This window comes from Leptosomus discolor, chromosome Z (genome assembly GCF_034619465.1).
Source record: "Leptosomus discolor isolate bLepDis1 chromosome Z, bLepDis1.hap2, whole genome shotgun sequence".
Taxonomy (NCBI): domain Eukaryota; kingdom Metazoa; phylum Chordata; class Aves; order Leptosomiformes; family Leptosomidae; genus Leptosomus; species Leptosomus discolor.
The window spans coordinates 70,961,019-70,980,501 of record NC_141419.1 but is presented as its reverse complement, the minus strand read 5'-3'; the positions used below and the strand labels follow the sequence as shown (position 1 = coordinate 70,980,501).

The 19,483-nt window shown below is 35.9% G+C and overlaps 1 protein-coding gene across 1 annotated transcript in view; it reads left to right on the top strand.

The window, feature by feature from the left end:
• The window catches only part of IPO11 (importin 11), an 86,892-nt gene that overhangs the window by 18,087 nt on the left and 49,322 nt on the right, over positions 1–19,483 (top strand). The window contains exons 7-19 of the mRNA XM_086480519.1: positions 172–220; positions 1,847–1,917; positions 4,321–4,513; positions 5,997–6,149; positions 6,413–6,456; positions 7,330–7,420; positions 8,938–8,985; positions 9,635–9,740; positions 13,664–13,790; positions 14,916–14,949; positions 15,132–15,172; positions 16,303–16,419; positions 17,817–17,930. Of these exons, the coding sequence (XP_086336645.1) occupies positions 172–220; positions 1,847–1,917; positions 4,321–4,513; positions 5,997–6,149; positions 6,413–6,456; positions 7,330–7,420; positions 8,938–8,985; positions 9,635–9,740; positions 13,664–13,790; positions 14,916–14,949; positions 15,132–15,172; positions 16,303–16,419; positions 17,817–17,930 (1,188 nt within the window). The remainder of the gene's footprint in view (positions 1–171; positions 221–1,846; positions 1,918–4,320; positions 4,514–5,996; positions 6,150–6,412; positions 6,457–7,329; positions 7,421–8,937; positions 8,986–9,634; positions 9,741–13,663; positions 13,791–14,915; positions 14,950–15,131; positions 15,173–16,302; positions 16,420–17,816; positions 17,931–19,483) is intronic.

The following is a 19,483-nucleotide window of genomic DNA, read 5'->3' as shown; positions in this document are numbered from 1 at the left end:
TGAGGAAATTGTTTGTCCAAGATAATCAAGTAGTTCACTTAAAAGTGATAAGGTGATATCTGAGCTAGTAACACATCTGAACTGACTTCTGTTTGACTCAACTTTGGTCTCATAATACAGTGCAAAATAAACTTTGTCTTTAAAACACACAAATACTTTTATATTTTTCAGGGTTTTCTACATGCAGTGTTTGAACGGTTAAAACAGTTTTTGGAGTGTAGTAAGTATCTGGTTATTTTTCCTTTTATTGGCTGTTAAATGTTATAAGATGGATTAAAACTTAATGCAGTTTAGTGCATCATCAGTAATCATTTAGGTGCAAGGTATTTAAGTGCAAAACTATTACTTTAAATGCTGCTGAAACTCAGAAAAGACTTAAGTAAAAATGTCCTTTCAGATCAACAGACTAAAATCCCACCAAAATTAGTGTGATAATCCAATGGAAAACGAAATAAATCTTGAGACATGGATTGACAGAGTATCCATATTAAAATATGTAGCTGCTATTAAAACCAAGATCATCTTGAGTTTTCTTCTTTGGGAGAGTTCTATTTTTTTTTTTCCTAGATTTTGCCCTATATTTTGGTACATGTCAAGTGGTAAATAAAGACCACATTCAGCTGTCTGTGCTTTATAACTTGAAAAGCAGTAGCCTGAGACAGGCAACCAGAGGTTAACACAGTCAACAAAAATATAAGCATAATTGGCAGGTATTAGTACTTTTGCAGGGAGGTTACCTGAAGCAAGCAAAAAGGAGATGTTGGGCAGTGTTGCATTTGAACTCACTCCTTTTTTCTTTTCTTGCTTGTATAGTTGTAGCAGACCTGGTGCAAGCCATTTATTTATTCAAAGCCTGTCAGGTCATTCTTTCGGGGTTCAACAACACCTTTTCTGAGAATAGATGTCTAAACCAAATAGAAGGAAATCTTTTTATATAAATGAAAGAACTTGGCTCAGGAGCCTGCACTTAGGTGAGGAGGGCTGAATTGGACTCTGAACCACATTTCTAGAAAAGATGGAAACTACCACTGTGTTCAATGCCAGAATAAAATACCTTTTTTTTTCTCTTCTAAAATGCAAGCTTCTTTCTATACAACTGTTTACCCCTTTTACTATACTACCGTCATGCTTTTTCCGGCCCTTCTTTCATTTTTGGCAAGATAGTTGCCTAGCTTTAATAGGCTGAATCGAAGGCCATCCCATTCTGAAGCTTGGTGATTATCGTAGTCCCCTAGAACTGTGATTTGGGTGACCTAAGAACTGAGCTGAACGTTCCTTTGTCCACTTTTCTTATCAGTAAGATGTTTGGCAAAATCACAACTACCTTACAAGATTAGGGTTTACATTTATTATGTCACATTTTTTGCCTGTATGCCTTCGTAATGGCTTTTTTGTTTTCTCTTTTTTTTTAATAAAAGCTTTATCAGTTTTTTGTAAATTCAGAATGTTTTCCAGTGTCCATAATCAATTATTTTTTAAGGCAGAGTTTCTAGAAAAGCACATTGTATTATGTAGTAAGGATATACCATATATTTAATAAAAGGGCATTTTCATAGTTTCAGTGCTTTTTTACTTCTTGTGTCTTGCTAGCATTTGCTTGCATTATTTTAACTGTCTTTTATCATTGATTTGTCTGTAATGACATCCCAATTGTTCTGATCAGTTACAGTGAATTTCACTGCAGCTGGAAGAAATGGTTAAAGATTTTTCTTTTTCCCCCAGTACTCATTACTTTTAATTTATTCTTAACAAGTTGTTTTCCAGTGTTAATTTTTTGAAACTTAGCTATCCAGAAAGAAAAGGAAAGTCTGAAAAAATGATAGTTGTTTAATATCTGATTTACCAGGTAGAAGTATAAAAGCAGAAAATGTATGCAGAGATCGTCTGGAAAAGACTATAATTCTCTTCACTAAAGTGGTAAGTTCATTCTTCATTCAGTTACTGAATAGTTTACTGTCCTGGAGGAGTAGTCCCCATTCAGATATGTATGTGCTTTACAACCAGTAGGTTTCAGATCTTTTAAACAAATGGAAGGTATTGCAACTTAAAACCTCTTTGTTTTATGAAGTATATTTTTGAAAATTTTTTGAAGAAAAGGGTGTCTGTTTACTCATGCTGACATAAGTTGCTGGAGTGAAGAATAAATTTCCTTAGCTCAAAATGAAATACATTCCCTAAGTAAATTATTTAGCTAGGATTTTGGTCAAAAAAAGAATTTTGGAAGTTTTGCTAAAACACGGTATTAGCATTGGTGAATAAAAAAAAGAAGTGAACTTTTCATCCTGTCTTTTATAAATTGTTAGATTGCTATTTCTAAGGCTCTGTTAATTCTATTGAATAGCTGTCCACTTTTAGTTTATTGAAAGAAAATTAACAAAAAACTCTTAACCTCTAACTTTTGTGTTATATAATACATTGGGATTTATCAGCTAGTTCTGCACAGCCATTAATTGCATATATTATCAGAGGGTAATTTTAGTATTTTCACTTCCTCTGTTTTTAAAAGATATAAAACCTACAGAATTCTCATTGTTTTCAGATTCTGTTTTGGGGCCATGGATCTTATTTAAATATTCAGCCTAGTTATTAGAAGTGGGAGGCACCTGTCGGCTTCAACAAAATTGAACTGAAGGTGCTTTGACCCAACATTTTTAGTCTGTGTCATAGTACTTAGTTTGAAATAACAAGCAAAGTATATGAGGCTTGTGCATCTTTTTTCATAGACATGAAGAGAAATTGCACTTCATTAATAGATAATCTACCACCTGTAGAAATTCAGATGCAAGAATTTAGGCTTAGGTATTTTTACAGTAGTAGATGACATTAAAGGAATTGACAAATGCTTTCTAGACCACTTGTTGGGGAAAGCTAAGCTGAAGAAGCAAGTGCTTGTACTGCAGTGGAGGGAGAGAATGAAGAATAGAAAATTATTTTCCTCGTACCTGCTTTACTTACAATAATTCTAATAGGGATGAATTATCTGCTAAAATGTTCAGGTTTTTAAATATAGCCGGTTAGTTTTATATACTGTGTTGCTAGCAAGCTTGTCTAGTTCCTTAAACTTAAATAAAGGTAATTTTGAACATTGGGGTTTGAGCCCACCCAGATGGCAACAAAGCATCACAGAGCTGCTTGGTTACCCCTACCCGGTCCCCTGAGGGATGGGGAAGAGAAAATAGAACCAGAAGGGCTTGAGGGTCGAGACAAAGGACAGGGAGGGCTCAGTCACCAGTTATGGCCATGGGCAAAAGACAGACTCGACTTGGGGATAACAACACACATTTAATACAAACAACCACCACCATCAAGGAGAATGAGAGATACAACCAGGTCTGAAATACAACCCACCTCCCCCCAACCCACACCCCTCCGGTGTTCCCGGGCTCAGCTCTGCTCCCTCTTCCCCCCCAGCAGCGCAGGGGCAGGGAATGGGGGTCACAGCCCGGCCGGCACAAGGTGTCTCCGCGGCTCCTTCCCCCTCAGGCAGAGGGGCCCTCGCAGCCCTCCCCGGCCCCACCGCGGGGTCCCTCTCCCGGCAGACAGCCCTCCACCCAGCGCCCCAACGGGCGTCCTTCCCGCGGGGCCGCAGCTCCCCAGAACCCCCCGGGGCGGGTCCCTCCCGGGGCTGCCGCCCTCCCACCGACGGGCGGCTCCAGCGCGGGCTGCCTCGGAGCCGCGGCTGCTCCGGGCCCGGGCCCTGCCCCTCCGGCCCGGGGCCCTCCGCGGGCTGCAGGGCGACCTCTGGGCCACCGCGGGGCTCCAGGGGCTGCAGGGGCTCAGCCGCCACCCCCCCCCGCTATGGGCCGCAGGGGAACCTCTGCTCCGGCACAGCTCCCCCTCTCCTGCCTCACTGACCCGGGGGTCCGGAGGATTGTCTTTCTCCCCTCCTCTCCTCCTCTCTGCTCCAAAAAAAAACCCTCCCCAACAAAACTTGTAAAGAACCTGCCCAACAGCTTTTTCCACTCTACATAGTTATTCGAAGAGTTGCCGTTGACCTGGCCTTGGCCAGAGGCAGGTCCAAAATTGGAGCCATGGCAGCTTCTCGAAGCCTCTTACAGAAGCCACCTCTGTAGCCCCCTCCCCTACTACCAAAATCCCGCCAAACACAAACCCAACACAAACATGAATCAAGAATTTCAGGGGAAAGTAATGCTTCATTAACCACTGATATTGATATGTTTCTAGTTTCCTGTCTGTGTTCAGTTTTCTTTTCTATAGTATGTAAATTGGCACTTAGTTTTGGTAATTAGTTTGTGAAGCATTTAAAGACTTGCGTAAAAAGTGATTTCTTTCTTGCTCTTCTACTTCCTTAATTTTTAGCTTTTGGACTTCCTGGATCAGCATCCTTTTTCATTCACCACTTTGATTCAGAGGTCATTGGAATTTGCTGTAAGCTATGTTTTCACAGAGGCTGGTGAAGGAATTGTATTTGAGCGGTTTATTGTACAGTGCATGAATCTCATTAAGATGATTGTGAAAAATTATGCGTACAAGCCATCCAAAAATATTGAAGGTACTGCTGCTATTTACTAAAACCGTTTTTTGTGTCCTGAAACATTTTCCTAGTTGTTCCCAATAGTAAAACTGCTTTAAGACATTCTTTTGAAGCTCTTACTGTTTTAATAGTTAGTAATGTATGCTCTGTCTCTATGTTGATAATTCTTATTTTGATGTTTAAACTATTAATATATATAGACGTTAACTGGCTAAAGTAGTTTTAAATGCACAAAGAGTGTGAATATCTTTTCTTTGTTGATTGTTTTAGTTTTCATTGAACGAATTTTAAAAAGTGTTGAGGTATGGAATTTGTTTTATTTTCATCAGATGGTTTGATGCATTTTTCCTTTGAGAAATGATTGCTGAAACAAGATAGTTGCTGTAATTACTAATGCCAGTACTCTGAACTACAGAAACACGGTGAATTTGACATACAGTTGAACAGAAAGCAGGTTATATGTTCTGCTTTGTAGGACTGTGTTTTGTTCTGAATCTTCATACATGGTATGTACAGATAATGACCATAGAATTGAATGAAAGAACAAAAAACACGAACAACCTTCCACATTAATTTGAAATTTGGCAATGACTAGATAACAATTAGCATTCTCTTTCTAAGTTTAAAAAAAAAGTTTCATCAACATGGTATGTGTCAGAAAGATTATGCAAATCCAGCATTTAAAATTCTTCAAAATGTTGATGTATTCCAGTGTTATTCCACAATTACACAATATGTTAGTGTCCTAAATTCACTGATTATTAACAGAAATTTTTTACTTGCAGGAGTTCATAGTTGTGTTTGAGTTTTTGAAGTAGAAATGTGGTCACTTGAGAAAAGAAAATATAGTACATTCTGATAAAAGCTATAGCACTTGACTTTTTGAGAACTGGATGATTAAAAAAAATAGAAAATTTAATTTTCTTGTTTCTGACTGATACACAGTGTTTGACATACAGTTTTTATATTGGTTATATAGTGTATGGTATTTGGTTTTATTGCTGCTTTCGTTAACCAGTATTAACTCCTAAAAAACCCAAGTTATTCTTAAGACTGTATTTGGGTAATGTTTTTAAATAGTCACAAATTAAACTTTCTTTGACTTCTATGTGTTTTATATTCAGTAATGCTAAATAAAAAAAAAAAAAAACCACAAACAAACAAAACCAAAACCGGCTGGTGCACAATTTTTCTTTTCATCAAATAGTAGCTGAAAAGCATTATAAATAATTTGTGAAGCCCTAATTACCCGTCAGTCTAATTGTGCTGTTAGAGAACTCTTAGAAATAAATTAATATGGGAGTTTAATTTTCTTAAAAAACATACCACCACACCAGAAAGTCTGTTATGCAAGTCTACCATCAAAATGGGGTTTTGTTTTGTTTTGTTTTTTTCTCTCTGAGGATAAGAATTCTTATTGATTTCTTTCTAATTTTACTACTACCATTTTGATCATTAAGCCACTTAAGTGTAATTTGGAATTTTCTGTGTTTTATTTCAGATAGCAGTCCTGAAACTCTAGAAGCACATAAGATAAAGACAGCGTTTTTCACCTATCCAACACTAATGGAAATGTGTAGGAGATTAGTCACTCACTATTTTCTGCTGACAAAGGAGGAATTAACCATGTGGGAAGAAGACCCAGAAGGCTTCAGTAAGAAACGTGTTGTATAGTTGGTTGCAGTTTATTTAGATATTGGTATAAGAGTTTCAAATCTGTGTTGCATCTAGAAATTGCGTACTGCAATATTGCCTGTTTCATTTTCTGCGGTAGTCTTGTTACATGGACAAATACTCCCTCTAGAGATTATTTTCATAACGAGATTTTTCGGTAGTCTAATACCCACATATCTAAATGTTAAACTTTTTAAACCATAGTTGAAATAATACTATTTCATTTTCTTTGTGAAATAATAGCTGTAGAAGAGACAGGAGGAGATTCTTGGAAGTACAGTCTCAGAGTAAGTGTTTCAATTTGAAAGCAAACCATTCAACGTTTCTGGATGCACTCCTTGATAGTCTTATAAGCAAGAGAGATGGTATTTGATAGAAAGATAAGCTTGTGCTTTTCAAAAAAGTCTTTAAATAAATTTTATTAGAATTAGTATAAATTAACTTTTTTCCTTTGTCAGTGTTCAACCGTGCTGAAATACACTAGAAACTGCACTTCATATTGTAGGAGGGAGGGGAAGGAGTTTGCTTCAGCATTTGTATCGTGTAGTATCTGATGGTGATTAAACCCAGTAGAAATTATCTCTTCTTTAAACTGATAACTGATGTTATCGCTTATGACTTGTTATTAGATATGATGAATGAAGAAAGTTTCAGGTGCATCTATATTAGCATTTTAGTTCAAATCAAAAGTATGCTGTTGTAGTGAATCTCCCAATTACTGCTGCTGTCATTTGCTTTGTAGAGGGATCTTAAAGTTTATTTGCTGGGTTACTTCCATTTTAAAACTAAAAAACCCAATCCTGTGCATCTAGTGCAAGTGAGTATTCAGTCTAGATGACTCAGCTAGAGTTAATCTGTAAAGAAACCGCAGCATACCTACTGTGGTCACTGGCTCCTCAGAACCAGCTATTTCACTCCACAGTTCCATTGTTCTTCTAATGCAGAACCGGCTGACACAAAACATCAAATTCTTGCTAGAGTTAAGCATACTGTATAGTGGGAAGAGTCGTATTTCGTATAATACGAATTTTGCTACAGTATATTGCATTTTAAATTATGATCTTTGGTGCGAGGTATTCGGCACTTAAAATTTTAGCATAAAATGTGTTTTAATTGCCTTTATTTTGTTAGATTCTAAAACAGATCTTTTAATTTTTCAGCCATGCACAGAAGTTCTTTTTATTGATATTTTCCATGAATATAATCAGACTCTTACTCCTGTGCTTTTAGAAATGGTTCACAGTCTACAAGGTAAGTTCTGTAAAAAATAGAGGAACTGTAAAATGTAGAATTCTTTACATTCACTTTGTCAACTGTTGAACAGTTTTACCTTGTGATACCTAGTTTTATATAGTGCATCCACTCTGTATTTTTGAAAAGACATGTTAATATTTTAAAATTACTTCTAAACCTGCCATAAGGAAAATGCAAGGGGCATCTAGGAACAGCAAATCCTAAGGATTCTTTAGTTTTCCTTGTAACTATTTTATATGACTGACCAAGATTGGGGCATTTCTACTTTCATGAGATTTCAGGCTTTCTTGAGAATGGTCAACAAGCTTAATAAATTCTGTACGTTGTTTTTTACTGGTAACTTCCTGTTGAAATGTTGCAAGGCAGTGTATGGTAATTCAAGGCAGTTTATGGTAATTCTGCCATGTCTCTGCAAAAATCCGGGGGGGAGGGGGGAACCGTTAAAGAAAAAGCTCAAGTTATGCTGTCGTTTTGGAGAGTCTAAAGGACTTTTCAAATCTGAAGAATACGCTTTAAATATCTAGTGGTTTCCCATATGAAGACTGAAGTCTTCATAGACTGAGGAATGGTTCAAGTTCACTTTCTATTCTATTCTATGGTTCTGTGACTCTTTGTCCCCAAAGCTAAGCTTTATAGTGGCCATGAAAGACAACGAGTGGTAGCTGCCACTTTGTTGTTTTGTTTTTGTTTTTTTTTTTTCCCTGTCATTTCAGCTTAGGTTGTTTTGCCAGGTTGTATCCTACCTGACTTACAGTATTTTATATTTGAACTTACCAGAATGGATCAGTATATTCTATTAAATAGAAATAAATATTTATTTTCTGGGGGTGATTCCTGACTTCACAGAATCTCTTCATAAAATACTGTGTGTACATAAGTTTGGGAATGGTTTGCTGTGCTATGATACTGGGAATGGTAAAAGGTTCCTTACAACAGGGTTGACAATTATTTTGTTTTCCAAGAATTATGGAAGTTAATACTTCCATGCTAAAAGGTACATATACACTTCTTTTTTTATTCTTGTAGCCTCTAGTAGCTATTTCTGGATGTCTTCAACTTGAGAGTTACTGCTGAAGTATTAGATGATATTAAGAATGCATTAATTCTTAAGATTTTGGAAAACCTTTATTTATATGTTGTAAGTACACATGCACATATATGTAAAGTATATAGGAACTAGGTCTAGGGCTGTTGGAAGTAGTACCACATGGTAGACAGGTCTTCAGCAATTTGCAGGTTTTGAGTTTATTCATTTAAAATACATACTTCTGACTGACTTGTATGTTGTTGCTAAAGATGTTCAAAGAAGTCAGTGGGGTATGAAAGCAGAGATTTGATTTTAGTATATTGACCGAAGAAAGTATGGAAACTGAAATAACTCAACTTGGGAATTAAACAAAAATAGCGAAGCAGTCTTAATTCACAGCGTACTTATTGAAAGTATGTAAGTGCAAAGTTGCTTGCGTTCTCTGTTTTGGTTACACTTTTTTCTTTATTTTAACTTTGTGTTGTAGGATCTACCAACATAGAAGATACCAGTGCTATATTGATTAAAGATGCTGGTAAATTCAGTTTTACTTTACCTTTGAAATAACAGAACTGCATTTGTATATGTGCCTGACTTCTTAAAAATTATGTGAAGAGTTTGCAAGACTTTTTTTTAAAGACATTTGGAAAGTGGGACCTAAATCCTCTTTCTGCTTTCGCTTGGTGTCAGTCTTCACTTTTCAAAATGCTTATGTAAAAATATAGTACTTTTTTCAGCTTTTTTGTGAAACAAACCCTTAAACAATCTCCCTTACTGTCCTGTCCTTTCCTCTCTGCAAATAAATGAGCCGCAGTGCTTCTGTGGAGATACTCTGTCCGTTTTACAAGTAAGGAGATTTTATGGCAAAAGAAAAGAATTGTTTAAGACCTGTGGTGGAACCGTTCATGATGTTAGAATAAAATCTTCTTTGTTCTTAATGGCTTTTAAGTATTTTCAAGAGTCTGAATTTTCTTCTGTAATACCTTTCTTTTACTAAAATTTCCTTCTGGGATCCCTTCAACGTGGTCTGATAATATCTTTCTTCAGAAAGATATGCTTTAGTTTTTTCTTTGTTATATTCAGGTTATCAAAAATGTTTTCTGACACTTAAATTAGTCTGATTATTTAGTGTTAAAAATTAAACATATAAACAAACAATAAGCATAACTATTGTTTTTTACCAGTGTATAATGCGGTTGGACTGGCTGCTTACGAACTATTTGATAGTGTGGATTTTGATCAGTGGTTTAAAAATCAACTGTTAGCAGAACTACAGGTTTCTCATAACAGGTAAATGCCTTGTTTTGTTATACCTTCATCATTTAAATGTAAACTGTTGATACAAATCTGGTAAGATATAATGTCTCATAATTGCAGACTTGAAGAATACTCAATATTTAAACATAACCACTAAATGAGCAGAGCTATGAAATAAATACAGATAACTGATACAGTCACAGAGGTGGCAGAGTTCCTGACAGTTTCTGTTTATGTTTAAATTACTGTGTTGTGGATACTTCCAGTGTTCTGTAAAAATATTATAAGTCTGTCTTCTTGCATATATTTGAGTTGACTAAACTTTCTCAGGACAACCACCTTTCATTTAAAGAAAGATATTTAGGCCTTCTGAGTCCCCAGAGCCCTTTAGGCAGCAAAAGTCCAACAGGAATCTGTGGAAATAATCTCTGTAAAACCGTGGCTTAGCCAAAATAGTGATTTGTTCTTCCCTGCTAGTTTAAATACTCTCTGTAGGACTCTCAGTTAATTTTGCCAGCAATGGAGTGGGGAAGTAAGGATTTGGATTGTATTGTAAAGTGTAAATGATTAGAGGCTCTTTCTACATAAACTGTATTATACAGCTGTGGATTTTCCTTCCTACCAAGGTCCTCTTTGTTTGGGTGGCCTTCACCTAAGTACCTTTTTTTATTTAGCTGGTGTCATAAAGTATTTTGAAAGACTGGTTTTGGCATCTCAGTACAAACTGAGCTGTCCATCTTGACAACTGATAGAAGACAGTGTTCTTTTCTGTTCCTCGGTCTGTAAGTCTTCCCTCAGGGAAAGGACAGTCACTGCTATTGTGTGTCCTAATCCTCCTCATCAGATGAGTTCCAAATCACGCTTTGACTCTGAATAAGTATGTCTTATTTTTCCCATCAGAGTAATTAGCAGTGACCCTGATGTCCATTGAAGAATTTTACTGGTTTTCTTTCTTCTGCATTTGCAGTTCATCGTTATCAGACATAATTATTATTTGAAATACAAACTAATTTGTTTGCTAATACTCTTAGGATCTACTGTAAATTGTGAATGATTTTCCATATATGGAATGTTCCATAATTTTCCATAAAAACTAGCCTTTTTTTTTATTTCCAAGTTCCAGTTATGAATACTTTCTTTACAAATACAGTTCAAGTTCATGTAGAGTGGAAGATCCTGCTGAATTTACAAATATTAAAATGCTTCTTTTCATTACAATATACTTTTTAAAAAATTAATTACTTCTGCATGTATAACCTTACTTCAAAGTCACGGAATAATTGCCATAGTTGTTTATGTGGTATCTTCTAATGTTTTTATTCTTTTTCTCATTAGCCTTTTTTTTCCATATAATCTGAACTTCACCTTGCTATCTACTTTAATGCTTAAGTTATGTGTCAGAAGAGCCTGAGAAGTCCTGTATATATGATTAATCCTTTGTTGTTGTGCCACACCAGCACCGATCTCTGAATAAAGCTGCCATAGTATTAGTAGCACATGCTGGCTTTGGCATTTTTATTCTAGCTACCCACATAGCGTAAGTTAAACTGACAAGTATTCTGTGGTTGATATAGTTGTATTTACAGTTGGGAAGACACCCGATCTAACCATTTGGTTGGCATTTATGATATCCCAGGATAAAATTCTTGTGGGGACATAAGCTTGCAGTAGAAGTCATCCAGAAGTTTGTTTCCTTGAACTGCTTCTACTGCCAGCATCATTGGAGACCACCATGGCAATAATGGAGACAGTGTTAGTAGTTTGAATGAAGTGCTGCTTCAGCAGGAATATGTGCTCAGTTCAGATAAAGTGGATTGGAGGGTATGATCTGTTGTCCCACACCCGTGGTGGTTAGCATGCTTGTTCACAAACTAGTTCATGTTTGGGAACGCAAATCTATGTGCTGTCAGCGGTGACCATAGTTTGCTGTGTTTTGTTTTCTTCCAGTGTTTTGTTGTGTGTTGATAGCGAGTCTGTCAAGCATGTCCATAGCAGTAGGAGAAATATGGGATTAATGAAAAAATATTCTTAAATATTTTTAGAAGCATTGCATTGCCAAATTTATCATTTGCCATAATAATCAGTTTTGTAGTGGTTAAGGAGAAACTTTTATGTAATATGAAAATAGTTTACTGAATACAATTTTTTGCAATAATTGAATCTTAAAACAACTTTTCCTGCTGAGAGAGAAAGTATCAATGTGACACTTAGTACTTTTGTATCAAGTAAGATCTTTTTGACTTGAATGTCTGAATGCTGTACTGACTGCTTAAAGCTACTGTCCTGTGACTGTTGCTTTATTTTGGAATATGGTTGCTTTTCCCATTTGAGCTTTAGGTCCAGCAGGCTCAATCTAGTTATACTTAGTCAGTGTGTGCTCCTAGTGTAAAAGCTAATGATGTTCTAAGAGGTGAGCTTTTCCCAGAAGTAGTGAATGTAGAAAAGGTAGGATCTCAAAAATGAGCACTTAATGGGCAGAAGAATTTTTAGGAACTGAAGTCCTTTTTGAAAAAAAAAAACAAACAAACAAGAACAAACAGAAAAACCCCACCAAACTAAAAACCAAAACCCAAACAAGAAAACCTGAACCAAGCACACACGTACACCGCTCCCCCCCCCCCCCCCCAAAAAAAAAAAAAAAAACCAACCAAACAAAAACGCCTCATGTATCTTTTCTCTACCAGGGAGAGAGAAAGACTATAAAGATGCAGGTAGGATGTATGGATTGTAAAACAAATATCTCCAGAGCTGAAAATCCTTGCTGTCAGCAGACAGGTACTTACATTGTGTCATTTAAAACTTTTCTTTGTGTCAGTGGTTTGAAAACTATCCAATGCCAATCTCAAGAAAGAGCTCTTAGTTTTTTAATATTCTGATTTTTAAAAGGTTACGTATCAGGCACGAACATTCTAAGAACAGAAAAAGTTGTGTTGTCACACCTTCTTGAATAAATAGAAGTACATGTTAGTAAGGCAACATCGTGTGTAAGTCATGCTTCAGCATGGGTTGTTCCTGCTTCACTGCCACTCAGTAAATTGCAAGCAACGCTAGAATGTTATTCCTCTTTTGCTTTGTGTTCCGGTCTAAGGAATTGCTGTATACATGCTTCTTCAACAGCTTTCATGCTCTCTAAAGATGTCCTTTGTTAATTATCTCATGGTTATGTGAATGTTTAATAAATCATATTTATTAAATGTGTAAAGAAGCCTCAACTTCAGTTTAAATTGCTGTCTTGGGGGCTTACAAGGCAGAAGTTCATCAAATGACAAATACGTTTAGGATAACAAGGCAAATAATTTGGTAGTTAAAATTCTGTGAATAGGGTTCATCTTCCCTAACTTCATATGTCTGCAAGTTAAACATTTATATCTTCGTGATCAGCTTTTATAATCAGTGGAGAAAAACAACAACTCTGTGGAATACTTTTCTCAATCATTATGTTAGGCAATTCAGCCTAGTTCTTACTTCTTCCCATTGCCTTTAAAGCTGTTTGAACTGTGCTCTTGTTGCGGTGCTGGTGTTACTTCTTTCTGAGAATAGTTTTAGACTGATTGCATGAAATACTCTGGCAGTTGCTGTAATGCAGTGCTTAAATTTGCATTTTTGAATTGTACCTGATGTAAAATGTTGAGCATAAAAGGAATGGCAAGAAAATTGCTGGAAACTGTGGTGAAAGCAGTAGATGCCATGGTGGCAGTAGTAAATGTAAGACTTATTTTTAGTTTCTTTTATTGGTGCGCTATGTGCGGAATAAACTGTATCTCTAGTGAGACCCTTGAGATTCAGTCATTGAAGAATTTTGATGAAAAAGGTTTCTGAACTACAGTTCTAAAGTTGATCTTGACAGACTTACTCTTAATAATTGTTTTGAGTGATTCTTAGATTTCTTTTTCCATCAAAGTATTCTAGAACAGCAAGTATAATGAGTAGATTTTTTTTTCCCTCTGCTTTTAAAGATACAAACCAATACGCCGGCGAGTAATTTGGCTGATTGGACAGTGGATTTCGGTAAAATTCAAATCAGACTTGAGACCTGTCTTATATGAGGCAATTTGTAACTTGCTTCAAGATCAGGACTTAGTGGTAAGTATAAATAATGTTTTGGATTACCCATTTGTTCTGTAAACACAGGCAAAATGTAAATACCATACCTTGGGTAAACTTGATTGAGAATTCCCTAGCATCACGCCTTAAAATCTGTTGTGTCCTGCAAAGGAGAATCTGTTGCGAAGTTGTGGGGGTGTTTAATTGTGGAGATGTTGAACAATAAGGTCAAAGACATGAAATGAACCCATAAGATGTTCACTAGGTGATGACTTCAGTGAGAAAATGAATGGCAATAGCAACAGTCTGGTTTTTGTAAGAATGAAGCTGTGAAGTGTCTTGAGATAAATAATTTATAAGCAAATGAACACTTCGTTTAGATAAAACAGGGTTATTCTGTGACTAGTCACTGCAGTGTTTGGTATTATTTGAGCATCAACATAGTTATCTACTAGCAGAATATGGTAAATGGCATTGGTTGCTAAGCTGATTGAGTACAATTCTGTGGTTGTAAGCTACAATTTCAGTTTACCAGCAGGTGAGGCTGAGAAGCTGGTTTTGTGATTGTTTCTTTTGTTTCTATTTTTAAATGAACAGACCTAGCAGCCAACAAATAAACCTAGCTAGTTAGTTAGTTAAATATTAGTAACTGGCAGTCATTACAGTTATTTCTGCGGTTCCAGACAGCTTTAGCAGAGCAGGATGTGTTTCTTTGCCAATGGTGTGACTTTTCACTTTGTGCTATCTGAGCGTCTGCTAGGGAAGAACATGCTAACTTGTTGAGTTTATTTGATTCTGTGCTTTTTGGGTGACAGCAAGCCAGGAGATAATCCCGAGTTAAACTCCTTCTTTATTGTAAGCATTTTTGTCGCAGGCTAGATATCTTCTTGTTTAATTCTTTCTTGATCTTCATGAAGATTTTGCCCGAGTAATTTCTCCAGGTGGTACCACTGTAGCAGTGCCAAATAACATGTAAAGGTTACTAAAATGAAAGCAAATGAAAATGTTTGAGTTGAAGTAACTAAATTTCTTGAAGGATGACAGAACACATAGAATAATTCAATTGCAGAAACAGCAACTGATTGGATATTATCAGATACTATGTTGATAATCAAAATGTTTAATTGGATGTATGTGTGATGCTTCTTGACTTTTGTCTTTCAGGTCCGTATCGAGACAGCCACAACACTGAAGTTAAATATCCTTTTATCAGCAAAGAATTATGATTAGTTCTTAATACATAGTTACTGGAAAATAAGCAATTTTAAACTTACTACCAAATTCTTCACATTGTAATTTTTGTATATCCGTGGCATATTTGCCTATTTGGGTCTCGTATCCATCTGCAACCTGTATTATTTTTCCTTAGTGGTTGTTTACCTGTAGATGACTTCGAGTTCAGAACTGACCAGTTCTTACCGGTAAGAGCATTTATGTGGGCATATTCTGATGAGGAGAGAGATCCATAAAGGAAAGCAGGGGAAAAATATTTTCTGATGTCATTTTAAACCAGGAAAAAAAAAAATCCAATTTTGTTTTGAACCACACTACTTAGTGATCGGGGGGTGTGTGTGTGTATGGATTTTTTTTTTTGAGTCTTCGAGGCCAAAACATGTAAAAATGGTTACTGCTACTGTTAAGTTTACTAATGTGCAATATGCAAACAGACAATTCAAAACATTTTGGTATTGTGACTATTAAAACTTCCTAGCACTGTTTAGTACTATATATACTAAGTATTACCAGATGCTAAGTTTCTTCATGCTAAGACAATGTGAATGCTGTTTTTAACAAGTATGTCTCTGCACCAATGTCAATTTCCAGTATGCCTGTTCCACACAGTACTTAACCAACCTGCTGTTTCACACAAATATTAAATCTGAGTGTGTGGTTAAAATAGTGCCTTAAAAACAGACTTTCTTGTCTCCTAGATTTGCATTCTTTACGGTGGTCATTACTGTTGGCATTACATAAACAATGAAATGTTAGCTATAAATACGGCTAAGATTTATTTTGGTCGCTCAAATGTTGCAGGTGCTCTTCCCATTTTGCAACTCTCTTGAGGACAAACAAAACAAAAGTGCAGAGTTCATCTACACTCTAAACACTGGAATTGTTTAAGATGTCTTTCTCAGTTCAGTATATAAATTTTATCTACTGAACCAAAAGCAGGAAGACTGTACCTTTTGCTTTGACCCTAACGAAGTTTTCCTTCTGGAGAGACGGCCTTCAGCTTTAATAATATTTAATAATAATGTGAAGTCATGTTTACACTTACCAAAACATGAATATTATGTATGTTCAAACTGATCACGTTTGAACAGTTATGTAGAAGCATATCTGTTTGTTTGGGTTTTTTTAAATCTTGTTTAGGCAGTGATTGGCTGGTGTGCATTCTTCCAAATGGAAGAGTAATGTTTTGCACACTTTATAAGTGTCTTTCAAGGTTCATAGATGTCTTAAGAGTCATAAGTGTACAGGAAAATCACCAATTTGTGTCACCAGCTGTATTTTTGATGGTCTAATCTGTAGTTATTTATTTTTCTTTTAGTATCTGGAATCCATGTTTACACTGCTCTTCCAGCTACTTCAAGAAGTAACACAATGTGACACCAAAATGCATGTTCTTCACGTTCTGTCTTGTGTGATTGAAAGAGTCAATATGCAGGTAAATTATTTTTTTTTATAGGTTTCAGTGGCTTTGTATTAAGAACACAGAGGAGGACTTGATGGTTTTGGCTTATACGAAAATAGTAGAAAAATGTAATTGGTTAATAGACTGGTTGTTATGGTAAATGCCTGCATTGTTTGCATTACTTGGTTCTCTTTTCAGTTCACAATTACCTTTTGTGTAAAATGTTCTTGCTTCGTTACTACTTCTTTATTTACTATGTATTTTTTGTATTTGCTTATCTTTTAGAGTACAAGAAGACTTTCACTGCTTATCTTACTGCATTTCTTGCAGGTTTTTTACTAGTAATTTATTCTAATTGTCTAATTGCTGAACTAGAATTTTATCAAATCTTACATAGTGAAAGAGACATTTTGGAGAACGAAATGCTTCACACTGCTGTGAACTGTGGACTTAAATTTGTAATCTCATTGGCACTGATGGATCTCGACTGCCTATAGACCACTCTCGTTAACTGCATGAACAGTTTCAAGTTCACATTGCGAAGTTTCAGTGCTTCCTTCTTAGTGTTAAAGTATATTCTTCAGCTTGTACATAAAAAAAAATTGAAGATGTTTTTGCAGAATTAGAAAATGAATTGTCGACTGCTTTTGTCTCGTTTTTTTTGGCAGTATTACTGTACTAAGGATAGAGATAATGCATGGTTTTTGAGCTTATCTCTTTGTTCTACAAGTAATCCTGTCTGAGCACCCAATGAAGCTTTCCTAATTGTCACTTGTAGGAAAAGCCAGCATGACAACAGGTTTCCCTGCTTTTAGATCAGCTAGAGAAGCAGCAGAAAAACACTTGAGAAAGAACCTTTGAGTCTGTTCAGGTTAATTCCTAATTAAATACTTTAGAAGACAAGTAGATTAACCTTTTAATATTGTAGAGCATCATGTAAAAAATTTAGCTTGAGACAAACCTCTGGAGGTTGTGTGGTCCCAAGCCCTGGTATCAAAGGATAGGTAACTTCAGCATTATTTATCTTTTTTTTTTTTTTTTTTTTTTTTACTGTGAGTGTTTCTAGTCTTCTTAAAGGATGCCATTATTTAGGCATCCTGTCTAAGTGAAGAGTATATAAATATGAAAATATGTCTGGTCATCAAATTAAATATTTTTTGTTTTCTCTTTACCACTTAATCCTGGTTGCCACGCACAAATGTTACCATAAGTACTATGTTATTTTCAAACCACTGTGCAGTCAGAAGTTACTTCAGTCACTTCTGTGTGGAATACAGTGTTTTAGGAAGAGGAAAGAGGAGGAAATTAAAGCAAACTCTGTATTTTTACTGTGACTAAAGCAGCTCTTAAATATTTCAGAAATTATACTTGGGCTAAGTTAGTGGCCTTATTTCACACATTAAGAAACAAATTTGTGTTCTGAACTTCAGATACGACCATACGTAGGATGCTTGGTTCAGTATTTACCACTCCTTTGGAAACAGAGTGAGGAGCACAATATGCTACGATGTGCCATTCTAACCACCCTAATCCACCTTGTCCAGGTAAGGGTTAGAATCACATAAATGTTGTCAGTATCACCTTCATTTTTTTCTCAGACGTGCCCATATGTTCTGTGTGTGTGTGTATGTATATCTGTACATAAGTAAAATTAAGGAATATTTTGGTTCTATAGGCTATTTCTAAATGCTTTTGAGTCTTACAATAAAGACATGGTTCTCTTGATAGTGAAGGTGAACATGGCTAATATTAAGCACTTAACTATTTTGTTTCCAGTGGCTTATTCAGTTAAAGCAGTTATTTAGGAAGATTAGCTTGTGTTCCGGAGGGTTTTGGTTTTGTAATCTTGGAATTGAACCTGCTTTTCGTGACTTTATGGTCTATATGAAAGAGGTTGTTCTGGCTTCCTGTTGTTCCCAGACAGTGTTAGGAGCATCAGTCCCCTCTTTGCAATCGTTGTGTATGGTTCAGGCTTGATTCTGCAGTGTAGGCACATCTGTTTCCCTGTTGCTTTCCATTCAGCTGCCAGGGATGTGGAACTTCTAGTTTGGTTGCAAACTTTCTGTGAAGATGAGCCATTTTTAAATCCTAGGCCAAGATATAGGTCACCATAACAAGTTTCATTTTGCCTGTTCTTTAAATTTGCATTTTAATTCAGATGAACATCAAATGTTTAAATCATAACTGTTAGGTTTAATGTCTCTCAAGGGTGGTGTTGGCATTGACTAATTTTGGGGCATCTTGTTTATTTAGAATTCCAACCCTTTTATTGTTACCTTTTTTACCATTACCTTTCTACTGCGTAACCTCTGATACCTATTACGTCCTTTTGCAATGATTTCTGCAACATTTTTATATAGCATATGGGGAAAAAATACTTTGTTTCATCCCTTCTTAAATTTCCTAGCTTTTCTGATGTTCTCTTCTGCTTTGTTCGTATGGTACATGGAACAGGTAATCACAGCTCTGACCTGCCTGCTTTGTTATGTAACTGATTTTTATCATATCCCATTATTTGTATCTCAATCTCCTTGATTTTTTTCTTCTTTTGAGAATTTATCTGTGCTCATAACTTTCTTTTTAGCTATACTTGAATATCTGCGCTTTTTGTTGTCCATTTTAAAATGGAATGGTCAGAACTATAAAAAGTCTGTGGGCCAGGAACTACTATCACCTCACCTGTGTTCATCACTGTGGCTTCTAAGTGCAATAAGTGCTAGTAATACTGGGACCAGAGGTGAACATAATGATTCTTAGACCATTGTTTTCCTGTAGATTTTTGTAGATTTTTTTTTTTTTACATCTGTATGTTGTAGGGAACTTTTCCTTTCCAGAATATATTCCTGGGATTTATCAACATTAGGTTTCATTTGCCTGTAGTTGATTATTGAGCTAAATTTGTGTAGCTCAGTTAGTGTCTTACAGTTCTCAAAACGAAAGAAATCTAGATAACTTTTGGTCCTAGATTTTGCCATATAACACTAATAGCAATGTTGACCAACACTGTACCTAAATGGAAGTCTCTGGTAATCTGTAGTCATCTAAATGAGTTTAGACCTTTTAGAGTCATAGAATCATTTAGGTTGGAAAAGACCCT